Source organism: Ciconia boyciana, chromosome 1, assembly GCF_034638445.1.
Source record: "Ciconia boyciana chromosome 1, ASM3463844v1, whole genome shotgun sequence".
Classification (NCBI taxonomy): domain Eukaryota; kingdom Metazoa; phylum Chordata; class Aves; order Ciconiiformes; family Ciconiidae; genus Ciconia; species Ciconia boyciana.
This window is the reverse complement of record NC_132934.1, coordinates 211588223-211612188: the sequence shown is the minus strand read 5'-3', so window position 1 is coordinate 211612188 and position 23966 is coordinate 211588223. Positions and strand designations below refer to the sequence as shown.

General features: G+C 43.3%; 1 protein-coding gene across 1 annotated transcript in view; it reads left to right on the top strand.

Annotated features, from left to right (window-relative positions):
• Positions 1-16107: 16107 nt before the first annotated feature.
• Positions 16108-23966, top strand: part of TMEM135 (transmembrane protein 135) — a 189183-nt gene continuing 181324 nt past the window's right edge. The window contains exon 1 of the mRNA XM_072850762.1: positions 16108-16494. Within this exon, the coding sequence (XP_072706863.1) occupies positions 16354-16494 (141 nt within the window). The 5' untranslated portion in view covers positions 16108-16353. The remainder of the gene's footprint in view (positions 16495-23966) is intronic.

Genomic DNA, 23966 nt, shown 5'->3' with positions numbered 1-23966 from the left:
TAGGAAAGAAGACTAGAGGGAGGATCATGGTGACCTTAAAAACCATGCTTCTTTGTCTTAGTATATGAAAACCCTTTTCATTTGCAGTTTCCTGCTGCAGTTGGGCACCGAAGCGGAGTTTGCTGCTACCAGAGCAGGACCTAATTCCCATGAAAAAAATCACCTACTGCATATTCAGCAGTTACACAGCAAAACCTTCTGCCCGTGGACCTGGTCCTTGGCCTCAGTAAAGGAGCAGGGCGACATTTTAAAGCTACAGTGGACACAAGTATCTTTTTAGAAGAAGAACGCTCCCCCCAAAAAAACCCCTACCACTATTGCCTTTTCTTTGAGAGCACAAAATAAATACTAGAAAGTGCTACACTGCTGTGTTTGCTTTGGAAAGTCTTTTAGATAACAGGAATTAGTTTTCAAAACAAGAGCGCTGGAAGAGGCGGTGGCAAATCATATGAGAGGTCGGAGCTGGAAAAAATGGTAATTACCCTGCTTTGAACCTTATGCACATATTAACAGTGATTAAATGTCACCATGATAAGCATGGACATAATAGTTTCTTTAAACAGATCAAAGTAAGAAACCTCCGGGATAGTGGGTTTATAGATTCTTAGATTACTGGGCAGTGTGAGACTGTGGCCTGAATCCAGCACAGCACAAGCCATGTTCCTTCCTCAATTATTGCCTGACTTACAGCATATTTTTTTTAATAAATCTGATTTAGATTTTGAGGTTTCCTTCATTAAAGGATCAGCAGCCACCCTGATAATTATTATTTATTGTGGCCGCCAATAATTATATTTGGTATCTAGTCTGAGTTATCTTCAGCTTCCAGCCACTGACTTTTGTTCTATCTTTACCGGCCAGGTTGAGAAGTCATTACCGAGATTATCCCTGTAGGTAATGTCAGGCTGTGATTAAGTCACCCTTTGACCTTTTAGTAGTAAGCAAAATAGATTGAACTTCCTGCGTTTCTTACTGTAAGGCGTCTTTTCCAATTCTGTAATCATTCTTTTGATTTTAAAGGAGCAAGACTTGACCTTGCTGTTTGAAAACCACTTTCAGCCCAAACCATGCTTTACAGTCTTAATGGATATGTCTGAATTAGTAGCCTAAGCACCCTTGGTCCCTTTAGAGTCACCTAGGATAGGCAGACACTTGCAGAAGGCAACTCACATAATAGGAAATACATGAATATAAAATCCTGCTTATAGCTTATTATTGTCTTGTTATTACTGTTTCCCCCTTAAGTTTGTATGTGTACTTTTGCATATTTATTAAAGTTGTGAACATATTTTTACATTACAAAAATAAATAATGCTTACTAACACCTCTCAGAGTCTTCCATTATCTTGCAGGCAATCTGAGAAGGTTCGTCACTCTTCTCTGAGCATTTCCAATTCATCAACGTTTGCCTGAACTGTAGTATTAGAACACGGCTCAGCTTTCCTGTAGGAGAGATATTAATGTCAAACGTGCAGGTAAAATCACCTCTTCATTCCTACACAAGATCACCCTGCTTAGACCTCCAAGGACACCATCTACCCCATAGCATCTCACTGAGAGCCAGGACTGATGCCTTGTGGGCAGACCTAAGAAACCTCAGGCATCCTGTCGATGTTTTAAAAAAAGTGGGTACCGCATTAGGATGTGATTATTTTAACCAAATATAGATGTCAACTTTTGGTCAGATCAATTTCATTCTAAAAATGCCTCTACCTCTCCATTGACTGTAGAGGGAACCTAGGATGACTAGCCCAGAGATGAAAACTCACCAAGAGGTGTCTAACGCTGGGTGAGAGCAGTCCCTGCCTTCCTGCTGGTCCCCTGGGACTCAGTGACAGAGGAGATGGATATTGCCATCCCAGAGAGTTCTTTTAAAGTTTTTGGATATAAGGTATCTAAACATGCAGGGGTTTGAAACCTGTAACTTCCAGAGCTGTTTTCGGACATTGAAATTGTAAGAATGCATTAACTACTATTAGTTATCTCTATCATGCAACTCATCTCATATATATTTTCCAATATACACAAAAATAGCTGTTGGACACTTCTGTCACCTGCTTTGTTTACTGACAATTCCACAGCTTCCACCGAGTAACGTACCAGTACCGTTAGTGACCTTCTCTTTGTCTCAGTTTACATAAAACACTTTTGTCTTTGACTGTCTGTCTGTCCATTCATTTTTTGGTTTTGCTTATTTTATCACATTCTTGTAATTCTTTTTGGATTTATATTCATTCGAATCGTTGTCTCCTTTCTCCTGTTTGACATTTATGCTTTTCTTAAACTTTATTAACATCATAATTTCTTAAATTTTATGAAAGATTTTTTCTTTAATTTTTCCATGTATAAAGTTAGCTGAACTTTTTAATCAAGACAGATCACTTTCTTTATTCAGTGATGGCTTTTCAGGCATCTAGTAATATATTTAGGCGTCTAGTAATATATTTACAATTGATTCCTAATTACTATTCACATGCTTAATATGAATTCTCTCCCCTACTTGCTTCTGTACTTTGTAAGACTGTCCCTTTTAAAGCAGGAAATACATCTATTCCCCACTTCGCATTTATTCTGCTGTATTTATCCATTATAATCAGCATTTCAGTTGTCCAGTAACAATCAGAAAAGAGATTATTTGTTTTTTCATGACACTTCATGTGAACATGGCTCTACTCAACCTCAGGAAAAAACCCAGTGCAGTGAGCTGCATGTGTGTTTATGTGTATATATATACATATGCAAACACATACAGACATATATCTGTTTTTTTTAATATATGAAATGATCATATATAATACCAGTGCACAAGGTAGTGCACAGAGTAGCACTCTGATTCAATGACGTTGAATCAATCAACACTGATCTCAATGGGGCAGAATGTGTCCCAGACCTTGAAATAAAGCATACAGTATGTGCAAATTCACCCGCCACGGTGCATTGCAGCACCTTTTGGGGCCTGATCCAGCAAGGTGGGATTTGGCTCCTGATGCTCTCAGGATACTTTGTTTAGGTTTCTACCTTTGGTGTCTCCATGTGAGCCAGCTCAGACAGTGCCAGCAATGCAGTCTGGTGGGCAGGTCTCCTGACGTGCTGTTAATCTCTGTTTTCATGCAGACATGACTGTCACTTACTTTAATGTACTTTGGTGCAGCTAAGCTGTGACACATAGATCTCATATCTGGATTCACATGTGTAATTCCTTGCATGCCAACGTGGGTCAATAGTTGCTCCGTGACCCCTAAAAGTCAATATTTTGGTCTGTGCAGAGCCCTCAGAATTTGGTTTTATAGCACTGTAAACAGGAAATTTCAGGGCTACTTAATATGCATCATTTTGAGAAATCCTTTGCATTTAGATAGCATCAAAACATTTGACAATGCAAGAGGATTTTTCAGATGATGTGCGTGGTCAGAAATCCAGAAGGCACAGATGTATCACACACAACGTTCAATGGGGCACTGAGAGCAAAGCCGACCATAACTTTCGTAAGATGAATGGTGCCCACATAAAGGTCACTTTATCTATGTGTTAGTATTTTTTCACACAGCTATTTCTCTTTCTGTACTTAAGCATAACTTTAATTCTTTTTTTAAACAGTTTTCCCAAAGCCCCTTTCCTCAAATAAGTCAGAGAGAGATATCTCTCTCCAGCCAGATTAGCAGAACGGACAAGAAGCTGCGAGGCAAGGTCACTGGCAGGATCCGGTGAGACAAAAACATTTGCACAATGCTTTTTTTTCAGTGTAGCTACCTTTATAAAACATTGTACTAAAATACAAACCCATCCAAAACAACCAGTCCTCCTCCCTTGCCTGATTTTACCAAACTTCTCAGGAAAGCTCTCCTGCAGAGATCCAGCATGCCTAATTTCAAGAAAATCTGTTCCTTTTGGGAAAATTAGCAGACTGTGGTTTGAAAATCAGACCCACAGTGAAGGCAAAATTCAGCCTGGATTTTGGAATCAGTGCCACTGCCTCCCAAAATGACTTTCAATTTGAACTGCTACTCATCTTTACTTCTACAATGCTCAGAGATTTGCATTTTAGCTTGAAATTTCCCACACTTGACCTTAGTCCAAGGGATTTTTTTATTTTTTTTCTGGAAAATGATCAACAGTTTTCTTCTCAGAAAATTGTTCAGAGGCCTCTTTTTTTTATGCTCAGATAACTCCAAAACAGCTTGGTTTTATAACTTTGTATTTGGCATGTGCAGAGTGCAATCCTGAAGGAGGAATGCACTTTTTGTCTCGTTTGAAGAAATTTTATTTCGCAATAGCAAATTAGCCTGAAAGTTTTGGAAATAATAGACCGATCGTTCACAAGGCGTGATTTAACCATGGTAGAAAATGACAAGCTGAGTTCTCTTTCTCTGAGAGGTCATGAGTCTTGCTTTATAAATACGGCTTAGTTTCCTTTTTGCAGAGTCATCTTTCCCACTAAATCTTTCTGCGTCCTGTTTTGCTTTAACTCTATGGCAGCATCGGAGGTTATTTCCCGTACATTTGCTCTCCATAAGCAACGTTGTACTTGGCTCTTGGTGGCATTTTGCACACTCTGTAAAGCAAATTTCACTGGACAGGATTTAGGAAGGACTCCTGCCTCACATGGCATGCTGAGTTAAATTATTGCTCCTCACTCACCCAGATTGCACCCGGTCCTGGTCCTCACGTCCGGTTGTCGCCCACATCACACAAACCCGCTTATGGACATAGGGGACAGATTTTTTTGAAAGCATCCTATAGTGCTTTCTCCTCAAGTGTATTACCCAAGAAGTAAATACTAAGCTTTTAAGCATTTAAATTAATGAATTTATTACCCAAGAAGTAAATACCAAGCTTTTAAACATGGGGATTAATTAATTAATTAAATTACATTAATTACATTTTTAAACGTTGGAAATTAAGTTAGGCTGAGATATAAATCCCTTAAAATAGGAGCTGACAAGGTCGATTTGCCGATGCGCTTCGGCTGGTTTGCACTGCTCCAGCGATACCGCGATGAGCTGGTTTAATCAATCAGTTCTTGCAGGCTTAAGGTTGTTCTGTGTCATTGGAGCAGCACAGAGCTGTCAAGTGTGCTGATGAATCTGGCCACAAATCTTAAAATGTACTATTTTTCCCCACTGAAAAGCCCATGTGAGCTGATATGCTGTGTTTAATTACATAACAGCAAGTATTGACTTGCAGGGCATGGCTGGAAAAAAAACTTCTTTGTATTGTGTTAGGCAGGCGGTGGGTCATTCTCCTGGGAAAGAAATTCGACATCTGCCAGGAGGTGAAGTTCGCTGCGTTCACACTGCTTTTGTAGCGTCTGTGAATACACAAAGGGGGACTGGATACAACAGTGAAACCTGTCCCCTTGCTGAGAGGGACTGTTGGCACGACTCTCACGAGGAGCCGCTTCACGCGCCAGTGAAGTGGCTTTAAGTTATACACACAGCTGCCCTCAGGTCCTTATAGCATCGCAGAGAAGTTTAAATAGGCAGCAATACTTGACTCTTCCAGTTCTAGTTGGACTGCCCAGTTCACAGTGGCACTATTCTTCACTTTGTGGGCCATTTAAAATATAGTCACCGAGTGCTAATTATTTCCAAATTCCAGTCTCTTCTGCAATTCTTCTAATTTTTTTGATTTATTGATGGTTGTTTTCTCTTTAAATGATCGCAAGATGCACTCAGTTTGGGAGCTCGTGTAATTATTTCATTTAAGGACATGAGTTTTTGCTAATATATTTATACATATAGCATGGATGTAATTGTAAAAGAGATCTGCTTTATTGTACTCCCTCTTTCAGTAAGTTTATCCCCCTTTCTCACACAGACAGAGCTGCTCTTCCACTAACCATTTGTATATGACATTCATAGTTTTCCTTTTTCTTTACCTGTTCCTATAGACTTAAAGCAGTGCTACTTTCATATGAAGACAAACACATAAACTTCATTCCAGACAGTGAGAAGGACTGGTTTGGCAAGTCTTTGGCAAACAGGTTTCTTAATTTCTATCCAAGTTGGCAAATTAATCATATGGATTACTGTTACACAGACTAAAAGACTTTCAAAATTAGTCTGAGCATAAATAATGTAATTCACTCTTGTCCAGAAGGCTTTGCTGCCATTTTACGTTCACCTTGTGTTCCTCGCATGCATACAGGTGATTACATGGAGTACAACCCACCTTATCCTATGTGCATATATGCTCTTCCTCTGACTACCTGGCAGGGTAGGTCCAGGTACTAATTGTCAGAAAACTAACAAGATAAAATAAATAGTCCTGTGATGACGAGGAGGGGTGGTGTGACCACGAAAGAAAACAGATCAGCTTAGATTGGCTTCAACCGTCAAGGAACCGCACCCTGATTCTTTTCTACTGTGTTGATCACAATGGTATTTTCGCACTGTACTGAGGTTTTGTTGTCAATGGAACAAAAGCAGAATTTTATTTTTATTATTGCTGGATTGAGCATTTGAGTATGTACTGAGCTGTCACTCTTGAGCAGTGTAATTTATATTTGGAGGCTGACAATTCATCTAGTTCCCCATAGATGTATAGATGAACTTAGAAAATAATAAGAGTTTATGTGAATTTCATTTTTCTCAGGCATTTTTATTCCTCGGAGAGACTTCCATGGGGCCAAATTACCATGAAAACTAGATTACCATGATATTTCAGTTCCTGACGGTAAAAGTTCATGTCATTCATTACTGCTGACACTATGCACACATCCTTGGGGAACTATGAAAAATATAAAAGGAGAACTTCTAAAAATGTGCATAAAAAAACGTAAGAAAGCTGCCATTTAACCCAAATATTCCCCAAGCAAAACTAAAGCCAATCATTTCCCAAATATGACAATTTGAGGCCACAGCTGGGCATAGTGCTGTATTGAGAGGTAAGGTTATTACTCAGTTTATGACATAAAATCACTCCAGATATGGAGGAATCAGCTGGAAAGAAGGCCAGCATACAACCCCCTTTGCTCTGAATGCAAGGTACAAAGCAGTGAAGAGTCAGGCTCCCAATTTAGACAAAAGCCACTGTATCTGCTCCTCCAGTGCAGCCAGTTCCTCAGGCTAAGACCTAGACTGATCCCACTTTATTTTAATCTCGCAGGAAAGGCTCTCAAGGTTGCACTTTGCTGCCACACCAAGACCACTGCCATGGAGGACAACCACTGAAAAGGCCAGTGATGCTCTCTGTGCTGCCCCAAACCTTGCCTCTCCTTCCTACGCATCTGACGTAGGGGTTGTGCAGCCAAGGGTGAGTTTTTTGATAGGTTTTGCCATTGATACGCTAGTCTGCCATCGAACCTTGTGTAGACAAGGCAGACAGAGAAGGTACTGAGAGTCCAGTTCAGATCTAATGTGGCAGCACTAGAGATGCTCCACTCTCCCTTGACTATCAAAGGAGCTTAGGATGTCTATCTCACTCCTTAGCTGCTCCAGGTAGTTGGGTAAAGTTAAGAGGAATTAACATAGGCTTAAGTGTAATAAGAAAGTGGGGACTAAGGGAGAATTTACGCAAGAACCCTTGGGCAACAACGCATAACCATAGGATAAAAAATTCTTGGTTTCAGCCTGACTAGAGGATCATTTTAACACCTTTATTGTAAGACTCGCACATAAAGTGTAATGCCATACCACTCCCGGCTCTGAATTATGAAAGGATGAACTGGGCCCCAAAACCATGATTTCAGTACGTAAAAAGCCAGCATTTCAAGAGATCATTTGTTAAGTGGACACATGGGAAAAGAGAATTTTCAGAAGTCCTTCTAGAAAGTGGTACTGGTAAGAGATGGCTCTGGGGCTTATTTTTCTTCAGCTGAAACAGAGATCTTGGATGTTAAATGACGTTTTGAGACAGTGAGCTTCTGGTGAGCTGTACTGTAAACCTGTATATCTCTCTTTTTTTTGGATCATCAATAATTATAGCTCCTCTGTACAGTGGTAAAAAACTGTATACTCTTTCAACTTGGGCTGTTTAGCTTACTTAAAACTTCCTCTGAAAATATGCTTTTTTGCACTATTTTTACGTAAAATCTTTCTCCCAAAACAGAGACAGATACAGTTCAGCGGGGGTGGGAGTGCTGGAGGAGGTATAATTTCTTGCATACATTGTGATTTCCTATGTAAAGTTTGCTAAAGTTCTGGTGTGAGGGAACTTATTTGAAATATATTATATGGATTAATGCTGCTTCGTGGTGCTGAGACATAAATTGCACATCCATGGACATCAGGTCATTAACCATCCTTAGTGCCTTGTTTGTAGGGGCAGTGTACTATCCCAACCAGCCTGTACCAGTTTCCCCTGGGGTTTTTGACTGAAGAGATCTGTATAAAACATTACCATTACACTTCTCTAAAAAAAAAAAAAAATCAAGCAAAATTCTTTTATTTTCTATAAATAGGATGTAGAAGGAAGGTGCTTTCCTGGTGTGGGAGGGGAATGTAAAACGATACCATGTCTGACCAGTTACCTCATCTCTATACACATGCATATGCACATGCATACAGAACTCTAGCCAACGCAGTAAGTTTTCTGCTCCCTATCTTCAAAATCTTCCAACGCTAAAAAACACTATAAAAATTTCAAGAGAAGCTTTCTGACAGTGACATACATCAGGCTGGAAAATGACCTCCCCCAGGGAGCGGTGGAAGCCCTATCGTTTATGTTATAAGCAATAGTAATTCTTAACACGTGATGCGCACAGAGCTGGACAAATATTAAATGATCTGCAAAACATGCCTTTGAGATGTTACTGCTACACAGAGGCATGGATGGGGTTTTAGGCTTAGGGCCCAAAGAGCAAACATATTCCTAATAAAGAATTTACACTCAAGTTCATCTCTTCTAGCTGGGTACTCAGATACCAAGATAACCCCATGGCATTTACTTACAACTAGACAAAACACTGGAAACTATTCCCTGGAAGACAATATTGGGAGAGCCAGAGAAATAATCTATTACTTTAAGGAGGGGATTTTTTTAGAGACAGAAAGTTAGGTGTCCAACCTGCACTGAAATCCATGGGATCTGAGCATCTAACTCCCACAGGGTTCTCTGAAAATACTGACCTTAAAATGTTAGATTTTTCTCTTGGCCACGCCAGAGTTAGTATGAGGGAAGTCTCTGCAGGAGACGTCTGTAAATGAGATCAGAACTCAACCATAAAATGCTGACAAAGTCATCTGGAGCGCACAGAGCTGTGCTCAGTGATGAGTATACCATTTCATTATTTTTGTGTTTATCATATTTTTTTCCCATGTGTTGGTTTTGGTTTATTGGCAGTTTTTATTTTGATTTGTATTTTATTATAATTTACTTTCATTTGCTAGTTCTCAGTCTATTTACAGAGAACAAAAGAATGCACAATGTAGAACAGTAGAATAATAGTGTTTATTTTCACAAGTTTGGACCGATCAAATAACTCACAAGTCTCAAAGTGGAACTATGCCTGAGGTAGGTTAGGTCATCTCGAGTGTGGGGAAACAAACAGAAATATCCCATTCTTCACTATTGTTTATTATATTTATGCCACTTGGGAGTTTTAACAATACCACATATCTAAAACATTTGTTCTTGCTTTCTGCGCTATTCCGAGTTTTCTCAAGGCTCTTTGGTGCTTTTTTGCTCCTAGGGACACTGTGACGTTGCTACGCTTTAGTGACTTTCTCAACTGATTTAGCAGAAATGTAAGAAATGGCCTCTAGGAATGAGCCAGGAGTGCTGAAAAGGAGGTTTTGTTCTCTGAAGGCTTCTATGTTTAAAAATGGTTCTTTTGAGAGTTTTAACTAGTTTGCTTCAACTTCTTTCCTTGATTCTTTTTCATGTACATTCAAAGCTCGGTCCAGCAGAGAGAAGCAGAGTCTGTTGTTGCAGTATCTCTGCAGTCCCATGAAATCCACAGCTGATTTTTATACTGCCTTGGTTTTCGACAGGAGGTCCAACTGTGGATATCTAAAGCCACATCTGCCCACCTAAACCCCGTATTTCAAAAGCTAATAGTAATCATGGATGCGTTGTTTCTTTCATTTGCAATTTGAAGCACTTCCAAGACACCTTGCAGCTGCTCAGCTACCCTGCTGAAAATAAAGGCAACGGGAGCAGCTTGCCTCAAAGAGCCTCCTCCAAGCCATTCACCTTGCTCACAGCTTTGGACATCCAGAGTCCCGCTGAAGGACGGTGTAGTTTATCAACCCAACATTGCAGGATAACCTCAAATCACTGCCAGTCTGCTTGAAAATACAAACCTGCAAAATGCAGTGATTCAGCAGCTGCTACGTAGGCTGCTGAATTCTACTGCTGTGTCGTCCAAGTGCTGGCAGCAGGAGCGATCAGAGTCCTGAGGCTATTTCAACATGAGCATTTGAAAATGAAGTTGCTGAAATTTACTGTTCCTTATTCCTCTGGAAAAATTCAGGCTTAAATTGAAAGCCTTTTCAAAAGTGCTGAGTTCCTAGAAACTATCATGACTTTTCAAAGGAGCTGTTGGGTGCTCAGTTGCTTTAGAATAACTACATTTCTATCTGTAGTCTTAGCAGCCCAACTTTATGGACTGACAGTTTTATTACAGAAACTTTAAGTATGCTAGGAACTTCAAACAGATTAAAAATGGCTCCTTCCGAGTCTTCTCTTAAGTTCATGAAGCTATTCCTGACTTTGAAAAAAATTCCTCTTTGAAGCATAAATAATGTTGCAGTAATGACCTCAAATAAGATGGAAATGGGTGAAGAGGAGAGGCAAACAAAATTTTTTTACTCAAGGATTTCATAATTCATTCCTGCCTCCTTTTTCTCTCCTACTTTGTGAAAGATCCTTTGCATCGACGCTACTGAAGAACAGCCAGCCACCGACTGCTGCTCCTGCGGGCAAATGATAATGACTGGCTTTTATCCACCCTACTTAGGGCCAGACCTCTCTATAGCATATTTATCTCAGGTCTCATTCAAAAGGCCCAAAAAAAGAGCCAGAGAGGGAATTAGCAATCAGGTGGCACAGACAATAGAGGTCCAGAGCTCTAGTCCGCTCCTTAGACCTCTTTGGGAGTGGAGACCCATCTAATGCTGCCTCAGAGCCCTGTGCGTGCAGCGGTGTGCAAGGCCAGCCTGCTCTCATCCTCCCACTCATGGTCATGGAAAGGTGAACACCACCTGCACATTTGAAGGCTGCTGCCCCCACCTGGTATGCAGAAATGAAGGACGTGGAAACTATGCAGGACAGATCCTTCCTGACTGCTGAATTTGATAAACATCGAGACAGGAGGATGGCAGAGGAAGGATATGAGTTCCAGACACAGCACTGTGACTGTAGAGCATGGGCAGAGGTACCTTTTGATAGCACGCAACTTTTCCACCAGAAAAGATTTTATTCCATCAGGGTTGGTGTAGAGGTGTGTTGTAGCGGTGTCACTCAAATGAAGGTAGGGAACTAGCCTTTATTATCTGGGTGAGGGAGTCTCAAGCACAGGAGTACGCTGAGGTACCCAGATGATGCAAGATGTGAGTTTGCATTCTTTCCAGAACTACAGAAAGCACTTTCCTGGAAAGCAGGAAAGCAGCACAGAAGCAGCAGGGTCACAGTTGCTGCTCTTGGGATGCTGTCCACATGCACTGCCTCTTACTCCTTTTCTAGTGAACCCAGCGGCTTAATTTAGCCTTTAACGACCAATTCTGTCACCTGATTTAGAAAGAAGAAATCCGTGTCTCCAGGAACAGCAGCACCACAGGCTAAATACAGTTGAATTACAACTCTACTGATGCCAGTAGCATGAATATGGCTCAGTATGTCATCTCCTGGTTTGGCCTGCAGGATCAGCGTGGTGAACATTAAGATCTTGTTTTCTTGATGTAATGCTTGGTACCCCTGTAAGAAAGACTGCAATATTTATGTTCGGAAAAAATCCAGATTTGTATAAACTGGAAGATATTATTGTGTGTATTAAAATGTTCACAGGGTCTTATCCCACAGCCCATCCCATATTTATTTTGGACATGATTACATCTGGAAAATGGGAGAACTTCCAGTTAATTCCTTTACATTGAAATATCAGCAAACACAAGGGTATTTTGAGATTATTCCCTGCTAAAAAATGAACAAGTAGCATTCACGACTGTAAGCCAAAAGAGAATCTCTCTTCAAATAATGCAAAATGGGTTAAGTTTAAAGTGTAAGTAGTTTCAGAGACAAGGGTGAAAGCAGTTCTTAAAGGGTCCTTCTTCTTCTTTCCTTGGAGGAAAGTAAAATCAGTTCAATTAACAGTCATTCACTCTCATTCAATACAGCCATTTTGAGCATTTAGCAATATATGTTACAAGCTTGTGGTTTATTTCTACAAAACTAATTATATACTGTACCTACCATTTGTCCTGGATTTTGAAAAGAAATGGAGATTGGTGGAGCTGACTGTTCCTAGGTACATCACTTACAGCATGAAACTCCAGACCTCCTTTCTCAAAAGTCTTCAGCTCTCTCCTGAAATTTGTTCCTTTTTTACTAATTTTCTGGACATATTTTGACATCTCCCTGGTGAGCACACAGCCCAGCAACATCTCCAAGGTTCTATGCAGTTTACTGAAGGAAGCAGATGTCTGCGTGTACACATTGCTTCCACTGACCTGAGCAGAAGGATGAATTTAATCCCTAACTTTTTTAGCAGCAGAATATTTTTCAGTCTGGATTTCATAAACTTTATGATGGAAGCATGAGACGATTGCACAGATGGCAAGAGAACAAACCGAAGGAGAAAAACAATGAGAGTGGAAGAATGGGAAAAGAAGGAAAATAAGTGAGTGCAAAAAACCCCTTCTGCTGAAAAGAGCAGCTCTTATCGGACAAGAGAAGCTACTTCCAAAAGTGAAGTTCAGGCTCTGAGAACTGCACGAGTAGCAAGGAAAAGCTGGATCACCTGTCCCAAGGGAGAAAATAAATTCATGGCAAAAAAAAAAGCACACAAGTTGGAAAGCAGCATGAGGAGAGGGCAAAGCATTACACTTCTTCCAAGTTAAAATGTTTCCAGATTGTTCTGATATTTAAAAATGCTTAAAAGGAAGATTTCCCAGACCCCAATGCATTTGGAAGGCAAAGCCTCCTGCGATGTGAAGTTCCCCATTTGGCTTCTTTCCTCGGTTTCTTTTTTTTCCTGTCTGATTTTCTTCCAATTAGTTAAATGCTGAGCCTTGGATTCCCAGCTAGACCACCTCGTAACATGGATACCTACTCGCTGCGAAGGCAGGCTGAATTCTTCACACCTCCAGCCACTCTCATGGGCTGAGATATGTAATTTACTTGCAGCCATCAGATTTGTCAGACACTGAAGATATTAGCAGAGAATGTTCCCAGGCTGTGAGACCCACTAAAACCTGGAAAGGCAGGCACTACTTTTCTTCACGCAGCAATTGCCACTCAAGCTATCCGATTCCCTAATATAATCAGTTATCACCTGTACAGGTAAACTGGAGGGTTGCAGTGCTGTCCACCGGTTAAGGTCTCTTGCTAAAGACTGAGTCTGGCCCTGGCCTTGTGCTGAAAGCTGTGTTTTGTTAACCCAGCTGCAAACGGGTTTGCGGGCAACTGGAGTCTAAACGCAGTGAGATGCTGCCACATCGCTCCCTTGTGTGGCACAAGGCACGGAGACCGGGATAGCGTAGCTGTCCTAGTCTAACAAGGCTCACGTGTATCTGACATTTTTGGCTGCCTAAATTTTTTTTATTCAGACACATTGGTATATCTGATACTGCTACATTAATGAGGACCAGGGAATTAGCTGAGCACTCTCAACTCCCCCACCATTCACGCTGCTTAGCAATTAGCTCACTCCCTGGCTTCGTTTTTGGGACTGCTCTGAATAACTCTCTCCAAGGCACCTGGATATCACAAGGCAAGTCCTGAACAGCATGTGCCACGTCACCTGGCCTTACGCCACGGGATTCATCACTGGCATTTGTTTAAGTAACAGTATAGAGACAGCCTGCTATTCCCAGTATACAGCCTTGTTCATGTGACAAGGAGAGCTCCCGAAAACCCGAGGTACTTAACGGGGGCAAAAGTAAAAGTCCTCAATGCTTTTTTAATTCACATGGCTCCTTCCTTTTCCAAGACTATTTCGTCCCAGTTCCAATCAAGGCTAAGTTTCTCCCAGGAGAGAGTAGCCTGGGCTGGCATCCAATGCCAATTGGGCTATCAGCGATATTCCCATGCTGTTCTACCCCTAGGGCTTCTTCCCAGAATAGAGTATTGCAAACCCATGGAAAAGGGCCTGGAGCAAGGTCAGGGCTGTGCCGCCTTCTTTATTAGCGCATCGTCAGAGTCTTCCTCTGACGGGAGAAATCCAAAAGACTCCAGTTCTGAGCAGGCAGCTATTCAGTCAGATCAGGGCTGCTGCACAAACGAACAGGGCATCTTGTTGGGTCCTTCTTTACCAGTTTTCCTTAACTTGAGCAGGACAAGTCCTCCAAAATTAGGACTTTCTCCAAAAACGTGTGTCAGAAGTGAAATTATTAGCTTGTGCAATCATTAATATTGTACATGCCACAGTTCCCTGCCCACAAATACAAGGCAGCCAGCAAGCCTTAAGCCCAGAGTGGTACCAAAATCAAAACATGCAAGTGAGAGCGCCAGAATCCATACCTTTGGCAGTAACTGCCTTTTCTGCCCACAAGCAGTTCTTTAACAGAGTAATACAAAAACAACAAGCAAGGCACTGGGTCCCAGCCAAAGTCCAGACAACGTTGCAGCAGGTTATCTTGCCAATGGTGCTTCCCTACGAGGGTCGGCACACAGCAATATTCACTCCCTTAGTCAGCCACGCAACCGCAGCTGCAGGGGAGCTGAACCTCAGCATTAAAGCTGAATCTAAAGTTATCTCTAGGGTTTTCTGCTAGATTTTAAACACCGACTGTCATACACAGAGTTCTACCTAGCACAGGGCTGGTCGGTCAAGCACGCTTGACTGAAATAGCATAATTGAACTATTTAGGCCAAAAATCTCCTACTGCAGATTTGTTGGGAGCCTGCAAATAGCCTTGCAGTGAGTGGCTCTGGGTTCTGTGAACCATCCAACTTACTTACCCATCTATGGGCTGCTAAATCTGAAATGCAAGTATGCTCTTGCACCCCTAGCAGGCTTCTTGGAAGGAACGGTAAGATTTTTTGCAAAATTAATGACAAATTTGCTCTATCTTGTTGGGAGTGGCACAGACTGGTCTCAAGTCTGCTCAATGAGCGGAACTCTGCAGGCTGTGCAGGAGAATTTCAGGCAGGCTGTAAGGGGAAGGAATTTTCTTGCTGTGGATCTGTTCCAAATCTGTGTTTGACTGCAGGTTAGTTTGCTGATCTTCCTATTTGCCTCGGGACGTAGCTCCCATTAGGTCTTGAAATAAACTCGCCTGACTTTACCATGGCACAGAAGGTACAGGGTGTACTTGCTCCATCAGGACCGAGTGTTCGCAAACTGTTACTTAACAGAGACCTAACCTAAAATTCCCCCGTCTTGACGCACCCAGCCCATTCGGTCCCAAAATAATCAAAATTTCAAGCTGGAACCAGATGCCAGTTTTGCAGCTGGACTATAACCGTGGTATCAGTCACTGCCTTCACGGTTTTGTAAAACCCTACCGTATCACCCCCCCTTCTTTCCAAACCAGAGAGAATCGACCTCTCACAAGCTTCTCCTCACGATGCAGTCGCTCTCCCTCCCTCGACGACTTTAGCCGCCTTTCTCCCGCTCAGCTACAGCGGGAGATGGGGAGCCCAAACCGCACACCGTACCGCGGGTGCACTCGGGTGCACAGCAGCGCAACGCCTCCCTGCTGATGGGCAGCCCTGGCTCGGCTTTCCCGCCTGCCGCCGCAGCGCGGGCAGCTGCGACCCGCCAGCTCCGTGCCCGGCAGCCGTTCAGGGTCACGGGGGGTGTTCCGGGCAGCTCCTCCGTGCCTGCACTACCTGCGGACCCCGCCGGCCCGGGCTCGGCGCTGCCCGGGCTCGGCGGCGGGGGGAGGGCGGCGGGCGGGGCAGGCTCCAGGGGGGCCGGGAGCCCCGGCCGGGGCCGCGGTGCTGCCCGAGCCGCGGGGGAGGGACGGGGACACGGGGGACACGGGGCACGCGGGCGGCACGCGGGCAGCGCCGCGCGCCCCCAACCCACGTGCGGCGCGCGCCCCCCGGCGCGGCTCGCGCCACCCCGCCCCCGCTGCTCCCCGCCCCCCGGCGGCCGCGGATTGGCTGCGGGCCTCACGCGAGCCGCGCGGAGGGGGGGGAGCGGCTGCCCGCGAGTAACCCCGGCGCCGCCAGCGCCCCGCGCGACCTTTCTCCTGCATCGGCGGTGACGCGGCGGCCGTGCGCGCCCCCTCCCCGCGCGCGGCAAAGATGGCGGCGCTGAGCAAGTCCATCCCCCACAACTGCTACGAGATCGGGCACACCTGGCACCCGCGGTGCTCCTGGGCCGTCCTGCACATCACGCAGGGAGCGCTGGCCGAGTCCCTCCGCATCTACAGCACCCTCTACCTGGTGGGTCTGCGAGGGGGGCCCGGGGGAGTGTGAGGGGAGGGTCTGGTCTGGTGGGGGACGTGAGGGGAGGGTCTGGCCTGGGGAGGGGGAGTCATGAGGGAGAGTCTGGTCTGGGGGGCGTGAGGGGAGCCTGGCCTTGGGGGGCGGGAGGGGCGTGGGGCGTGAGGAGAGGGTCTGGTCTGGGGGAGGCGTGAGGGGAGCCTGGCCTAAGGGGGGCATGAGGGGAGGATCTAGCCTGAGGGGAGAGTCTGGTCTAGGGGGGCGTGAGGGGAGGGTCTGGTCTGGGGCGGGGGACATGAGGGGAGGGTCTGGTCTAGGGGGCAAGGGCATGAGGGTTATGGGGGGCTGGCCCGGGGAAGGGCGTAAGGGCTGTCAGAGCGGGAAGCTTGGCCTTGTTTTTGGGTGGAAGGCCACGAGGGATATCAGGGCGGGGGAGCCTGGCCTGGGGTGGAAGGAGAGGGTACAAAGGATATGGGGGAAGCCTGGCCTGAGGTGAGGGGAAAGGGCATGAGGGGTGTTTGGGGCGGGCACAAGGGATATCAGGGCGGGGGGAGTCTGGCCTCGGGTGGGGGGAAAGGGCATGAGGCATATCGAGGGAGGGAGGCTGGTCTGGGGTGGGGGAGAGGGGTATGTTGGGAGAGGAAGGGCAGGAGAGATGTCACGGTGCAGCCTGACCATGGGGTGAGGGGGAAGAAGAGCAAAAGGATGTTTTGGGGGGAATCTGATGCTGAGAGAGAGAGATGGTGTGGTGGGGGCAGCTTGGGCAGGAGAGCGTAAGGGTTGTATGGGGGGACAGTGTGGTGCGTGAGGGGGGAGGGGCAGGAGAGGGGGAGTGTGTCGAATCTGGCCCTAGGAGGGGAGGAGAAGGGCATGGGGGTGGTGGGGTCTGGTGGGATAAGAGATGCTGTGAGAGGGTTGAAGCTGGTGGGGTAGGAGGGCATGGGCACAGTCTGAACATTGTATTTTCATCATTTTCCAGTACCTGTGAGACCTGAATAAAAAGACTTAGTATTTGCCTGAGAGGCTAGCCTTGTGTTTTTGGCAGTGGCAAGAGCACATGTGTATTGCTGTTGGTGTCATCTTGGTATCAGTGCCTTAGGGTCAAGGAGGTTCCATTGTATAATGAAGCAAGGCTAAAAAAAAATACATTAAGGCTAAAGGAGTCTTAAGTATTCAGAGAGTATCCTACAGGTGAGGTATCTTAGGTTGAGCGTGCAGTTAGACTTGGTTATATCACCTCAACTGCAGCTGGCTTGCTTCCAGCAAATTAGGGTGTAGGTAGAGGAGTTGGGATCTGTTTGCATCTGTCTATGTAAACATATGCTGGATTCGCTGCAGGTGAGCACTTCCTTCTGTCTCCATCTCTGTGTTTCTCCTGTAGAGGCGCTTGGAGGATTGAGTAGTGAGCTGGCCCCAAGCTAAGTCATAAAGAAAGAAAAACAAGTAATTGAGTCTGTACTTTCAACTCTGTACCAGTGCTGGTACAACAAAATTATCAAGATATTTAATAAAGAGAAGGGAAAGAGTGGGACTGCAGCAGTCCTGGCATAATTCGTTTAAGCTCCCATTGAAGTGTTCCTTGAGTGAAAATTGTGACAACATCCAATTACAGGATAAAAAAAGTTAATAACTGGTAGCAGTGTGGACCTAAGGAGTTGTCATGTCTGACAGTGAACATTTTCACTCTGAATTGACACAAGCAGAAGTGGAAGCTGTTTGTGCGAGCATACAGTGAGCTGGATCAGGAAACTAATACAGAGAAGAAAATTCCCTCTCCTCCTCCTCCCTTCCCCGGTAATTTTTTTTTTGTTTTGTTTTCTGATCCAGTTTGCTGTGTGGGAGCATGAATACTTGTACCAGCAGAGAATGGGCCTGAAAAGAGCCATGACAAGTGTAGTGGTGATCTGTCAGGTCTGGCTAAAGGTAAAGCAGCTTAAATAGCTCTGTAATTAAAGCAAAGCTCTCCAGCAGCCAAGCCTGGTAAAGAGATTCCTGCTTGTAGCTATTTCATGGCTCACTCAGTTGTGCAGTCACAGATTAGGGGGAAAGCTCCCCCTTTTTATTTCTTTGAAAGGAAAAACAACCCCAAAAATCCAAAATGTTTTCCTGATCTGTTTTACATCGTGGCCCCATGAACAGTTATGTCTTGTCACAAATCCAAGGTGGGGTGGGAACCTTCTCAACCGATGTCATGCAGTACTGCTAAACATCTCCATCAGTTTTTACACTGTTGTCTTTACAGGTTTTAATTTTCTAAGGTTTTTGTTGGCAGTGTTTAACTTGACTTATCAGAGTAATCTAAAGCTGAGCAGCTCTAAAATCTTACCTAAAGAGGGAGGAAGCACTTGCCTTCCTTTGCTGCCAGACACATAACTATGCTCCTTTCTTTGTGTGGTCTTGGACCTTATCTCTCCTTGAGCAGATTCGATTCATTCACTAACCCAGAAGAGGTTACTACCCTGCTTATAGCTGGGGTAATTAACAGCTGCATCAATGAATTAATTGATTTATTAAGCAGGGCTTGACGAGCACCAGAGCTAGCGTAAGGTAAAGAGAGAAAGGGTGCAGTAGGGACTGCAGAGGAGGAAGCAGAAGCCTTGCACATTAAGTAGGTTGGCAGGGAAAGAACACTCCTGAATTAAGAGAGTCATCACTAATGTCATTCTTTGCCGGACTTAAAGTTGTGCTTGAAAACCTTGTATTTGTAAATGAAATACCACAGTTGGACAGTACAAACGTTCAGTCCTTTTCTGTATTCTGAGATTCACATAAGGGGATGAACTTAACTTATTTTGTCTTTATAGTTATATCAGTGTATGTTCAGAATGTTTCTGGTACTACTTAGTCCCAGTCCTTTGTACAGATCAGCAACAAAAAATTGCACTTCATTTTTCTATGTCAAGCCTGTACGATGGCTTCTGCTTGTTTGTTCCTCCTGTTACCACAAGCTAATAACTAAGGAGAGTAAATGAAAAAGTTTCTTTTCACAAAAGCTTGTGTGGATATGAATGAGAATGAATAGATGAGAATAAATTGCCAGAGGTCGTTCTGGGAGAGAACGTGGTTAGGGACGGTTATAATCCAGAGTCCAAACTCGTAACATCTACACCCCACATCTCTTAAATGTTTTGCTGCTCTTCAGTCAATGGGAGACTGATGGAGCCAAATTAAGTGGTACTAGTATTTGATGAGTAAAATACTGGTTTTCAGTAAATGGCTGCAAAGAGTCTTTGCTTTTAGGTAGTGCTATACTGTGGGGTGGGTTTTTTTTTTTATAATTAGGCTTGAGTATTTTTTTTAGTTGGAAAAAGTACAATCTTCAGATATCATACTTCCAGTGTCTTTATTTTTGCTCCAGTACAAATTGATTGCTTTAGCAAAAGTAGGTTTTCTATCTAAATTGGATTGTTCCTCCCCATACAAAGCGGCTGACAGGAATGCCTATTTCATAGTTAAGACTGCTTGTATTGCAGAAACCAAGTGTCCCAATGCATAAGTCTTCTGAGACCCACTTTTATTAAAAAAAAAAAAAGCTAAAAATTGCTTCACACCTATACTCCCAAAAGAAACCCCAAACAATCTCCCATAAACCTTATAATTACACTTTTTAAAATTTGCCTGCCTTGAAAACTTTATCGATAAAGAAAACTTTATCGAAAGAGTCCTCCATCAGAGTTTGTTGTACTTTGTTCTATCTATGCTTTTGTTTTAGAATAGTCAAGGCTAAAGAAAATGTGAAGGTGTGATCTTGTATTTTCAAAGCTGAAGAGTTCAGACTTCTAGAAATTCACAGAGGTGGGGAGAAGAGAATGATTTCACAGGGAAATTGCATAAAGCTGGAGAAAGGGAAATGAGAGGCTGGAATATTGGATTTGAATTGTCTTGGCTTCTGTTTCCTGGGATTTCTGTGGATTTCACATGGGAAATCTGCCATTCATCACACGTGTTAGAGCAAAGTCCTCTGTTTCCTGAGGGTTTGTAGGTTTTTGGCACTTGTTTGATGGTGGTGCACATTTTGCAGTAGATCAGTATGCTTAGTTGTTAGTATGACGTCTCTGTAGTGTATCGAGGTAATTGGACCTGGTGGTAACATTTCCTCTTAATCTAAATAAGCTAAAAATCATTTGTTTGCTACTTTGCAGTTAGGCTAATTCTTATAAATTTTTTGCCTGTGGGATGACAAGAGTTATTAGTGTCATTCACCTTTTCTTTGTCCTAGTCTGATCATCTGTTTTCTTCACTTAATTTAAGCCAGGCTCCCTCCCTGCCTCTGCAGCCTAACTTCTGTCCTGCCCTTCCCCTGTCGAACACAGGCCTTCCCCTCCCCACCAACATCTCTCCTGCCCTTCCTCCCCAGCACCGGCCTCTTCCCACCCTATGTCTGCTGCCCTTCCTTCACCCAGCGTACCTCTGCTGCTAAATGACACAGCCAGGGAACAGCTTGAGCACTGGCCCCTTTGTGGTTCACACTGACTGTTAGTTTACTCCTGGCTCTGACTCCAAACGCCTTTCTCCAAGACAGATCTGCTGGCAGAGAGGAGAGGAGCACCAGGCTTAAAGCAGCGTGGATGCCAGCAGGTCTGTTCGATGTGCCCTCTGGACTGGGAGATGGTTCAGCCAATTATTTAGGTGTAACCTGAGTCTGCTATTCCAGTACATTTTTTTTTTAATGATCCCTGGGGCTTGCTATATTTTATTGATTTCTTTCACTTAATTTCTTCTCATACCCTTTTCATACTCGTTTTGGTCTCACTTTTGATGCTCTTTTCATACTCATTTCATACTCATTTTGGTCTCATTTGTAATGTTTTTAATCCTTCTGCCATATCTGCTTCCTCCTGTGCTTGTAATAGCATTCAGGTTCTTAGATGTCAATTGCTTCTTTCTCTTTCTGTATGAAAAATTTTTTTTCCTACTTACAATTCCAGCGCTGTTGTCTTCCTAGGCCCTGTTTGACCCCTGAGTATCTGTATTCTTTCTCTTAATCTGCATTATTTATTATGTAAGCTCCCTAGGACAGCATTGTATATAATATTATTAAAGACACAAATGCTATCAGCGGTTGTACAAGTATAAGGTGTTTTTTTCCTCCTGCATAAACGTGAGAGGGACATTGGTACTAGTACAGCATGGGCCAGGTAGTCATACACATGGCAGCTGACAGGTCTCTTCACACATAAATCACTGACTGACTAGAGGTAATAAAAAGAACAAACCTAATTATAGCGCTAATTAATTATTTTGAAAACTGTTGGGTGGAAGGCAGAATCACCAGCCAAAGATTGAGGCGAGGCAGAATGAAGTGTGAGCGTCACGTCACTTTCCTGGCTATACGTACATTGCTGTAGGATGGGGCCAGAGGTTGGCCCCAAGGATGTATGGGGCACACTGGCTGTTCCGCTGCTTTTTCAGGCTTGCTTCACATGCGGTTTCTCTTGGGGAGAGCTGTTTGGAGTGGTCCTGAGCAAAGCTGGGGAGCCAGTTAACACTAAAACAGATCCTGTCTTATCTGCCATTGTAGACATAGTCATCATGTGTCATCTTTCTCAGGTGTGCGAGACGGCTGTACTGGCCAGATTGTATTCTAAAGTAGTCCAGAATTGCTGGGGATATTAAAATGTCTGTTTTGGTTTTGTGCTGTGAACCATTGTGTATTTGGAAGTAGGGTGGGGAGACGAAGAAGGATGTTGGTGTTACTCTTGAATATGCTTCTGTATGCCAGTTTGGATCTCTGGGGCAGGCCATCAAGAAACGCCCTTCTGTCAGGACCTGGTACCTGGAGTTGCTGTGATGGTGGTGTGTGGTTGCGTTGTGCTGGTATATCTGATCATCTTAGTACTGTGTAGCGTCCCGTATCTCTGTGCTGTGCTATGAATGACATGTAGGTCAGTGTGTTCTTGCCTTCAGATTCTTCTGGAAGCTCAGTTAAATATGACTAAAATTAGCTTAAATGTTACTAAAGTAAGAACCTGGCTGCGACATCTTCGTTCCAGGCTGTGATCATTCTGCTCTGTTCAGGGGGCTTTCAGGCCAGACCAGTAAAATTCTTTCATAAATTGAATATAAACAAGAATAGTATTTTGCTGAGATAGTGAGAATTTAAAAAAAATCAGTTAATGAATTCAGGTGGACTGAAGAATTTAGTCAAAGATGCAAGGAGTAACCTGGAGCCTGCATCGCAGTAGTGGTGGAAACCAGGGAAGGCCCCAGCCTTGACTGACTGAGCAATGATCTTGGTAAAGACACTACAAATACTGGGAACCAGCAAAAATCGTTAAAGGGACTGCTTACCAAGGAGATGTAAATCTGTTATCTTAAGTTGGTACAGCTGTATAGTAGAGTGCAAAAATTTCAGGGTAGGAGGAAAATAATTGAAAATTATACGGAGTTAGACGTTTCAAGGGGAATGAAAAACAGCTCTCTACTCATTCAAGTACAAGGGAAACAAGTGGCAAAGATAAGTCGTCATGGAATGAGAGTGATGCCAGGCTTGAAGGTAATTTAGATATCATTCAGAGAGTACATGAGTACTGTTCATTTCTTTTTTTAGTTGGGTGGATGATATGGAAAATTTAAAAAAGGCCAAACAAAATAACCTAACCCCCTGACGGTGATCCTCATATAACATCTCACAAGGGACAGAGGAAGTCAGAGAGCGGGAGGGACGTGCTCTTCCTCAGAGTATTGCAGGAACTGACTTATGAAATGAAAAAATCTGGAAGCCAGGTTTTGTAATTCGTGAAATCAGGGATTTCAGCAGCTAATTGAGGAACGACAAATCTGAACGTTTAAGAGGCAGCATGAGAAACAAATTTCTGATTTGAACAATGTCTTTGAACAATGTTACCTGAGGGCATTTTGAGATTAAGTTACTCCAAAGTGCTTAAAAATAATTTTTATAAAGCAAAGGAATAATGTTCTTGTAAAATTCATACAAAATTGCAAACAGTTATAAAAGAACATATAAATAATTTACTATAATTATGAAAAAAATCTGACATCAGTCTGTAGCTCTACCTGCTGCTTGAGTAATCTGAGGTATTTTCTTAACTGGTTTAAATACCGGGGATTGCTTTGCTTTTGGCATGCGCATGTGACAAGTTATGACATTTTCTTTGGCTTTTTAATGACTTGCAGCATATGTATTATATAAAACATCTACACAGCATTATTGATCGTCTCTAAATTTGAAGATAATCAATGTGCCAGATAGTCACTGTTATAAATGTCATTGAATTCTGCCTTCCTGAAGATTTGGCTAGGTGTCTGAATATTTCTGTAGCTTTTTTTGTTGTTGTTTTTCTTTTTTTAAATAAAAGTTTGTTATGATGTGCTTGATTTTAGTTGGATATTGTGAAGGAATGAGAGAGATGATAGGGCTTTTTTTCAGTTTCCATCCATCAGTGCTGTATGTGTTGGCTAATTTCACCGCAATTTGATGGAGAGGTAATGTTCTTAAAGGCATGCATTTT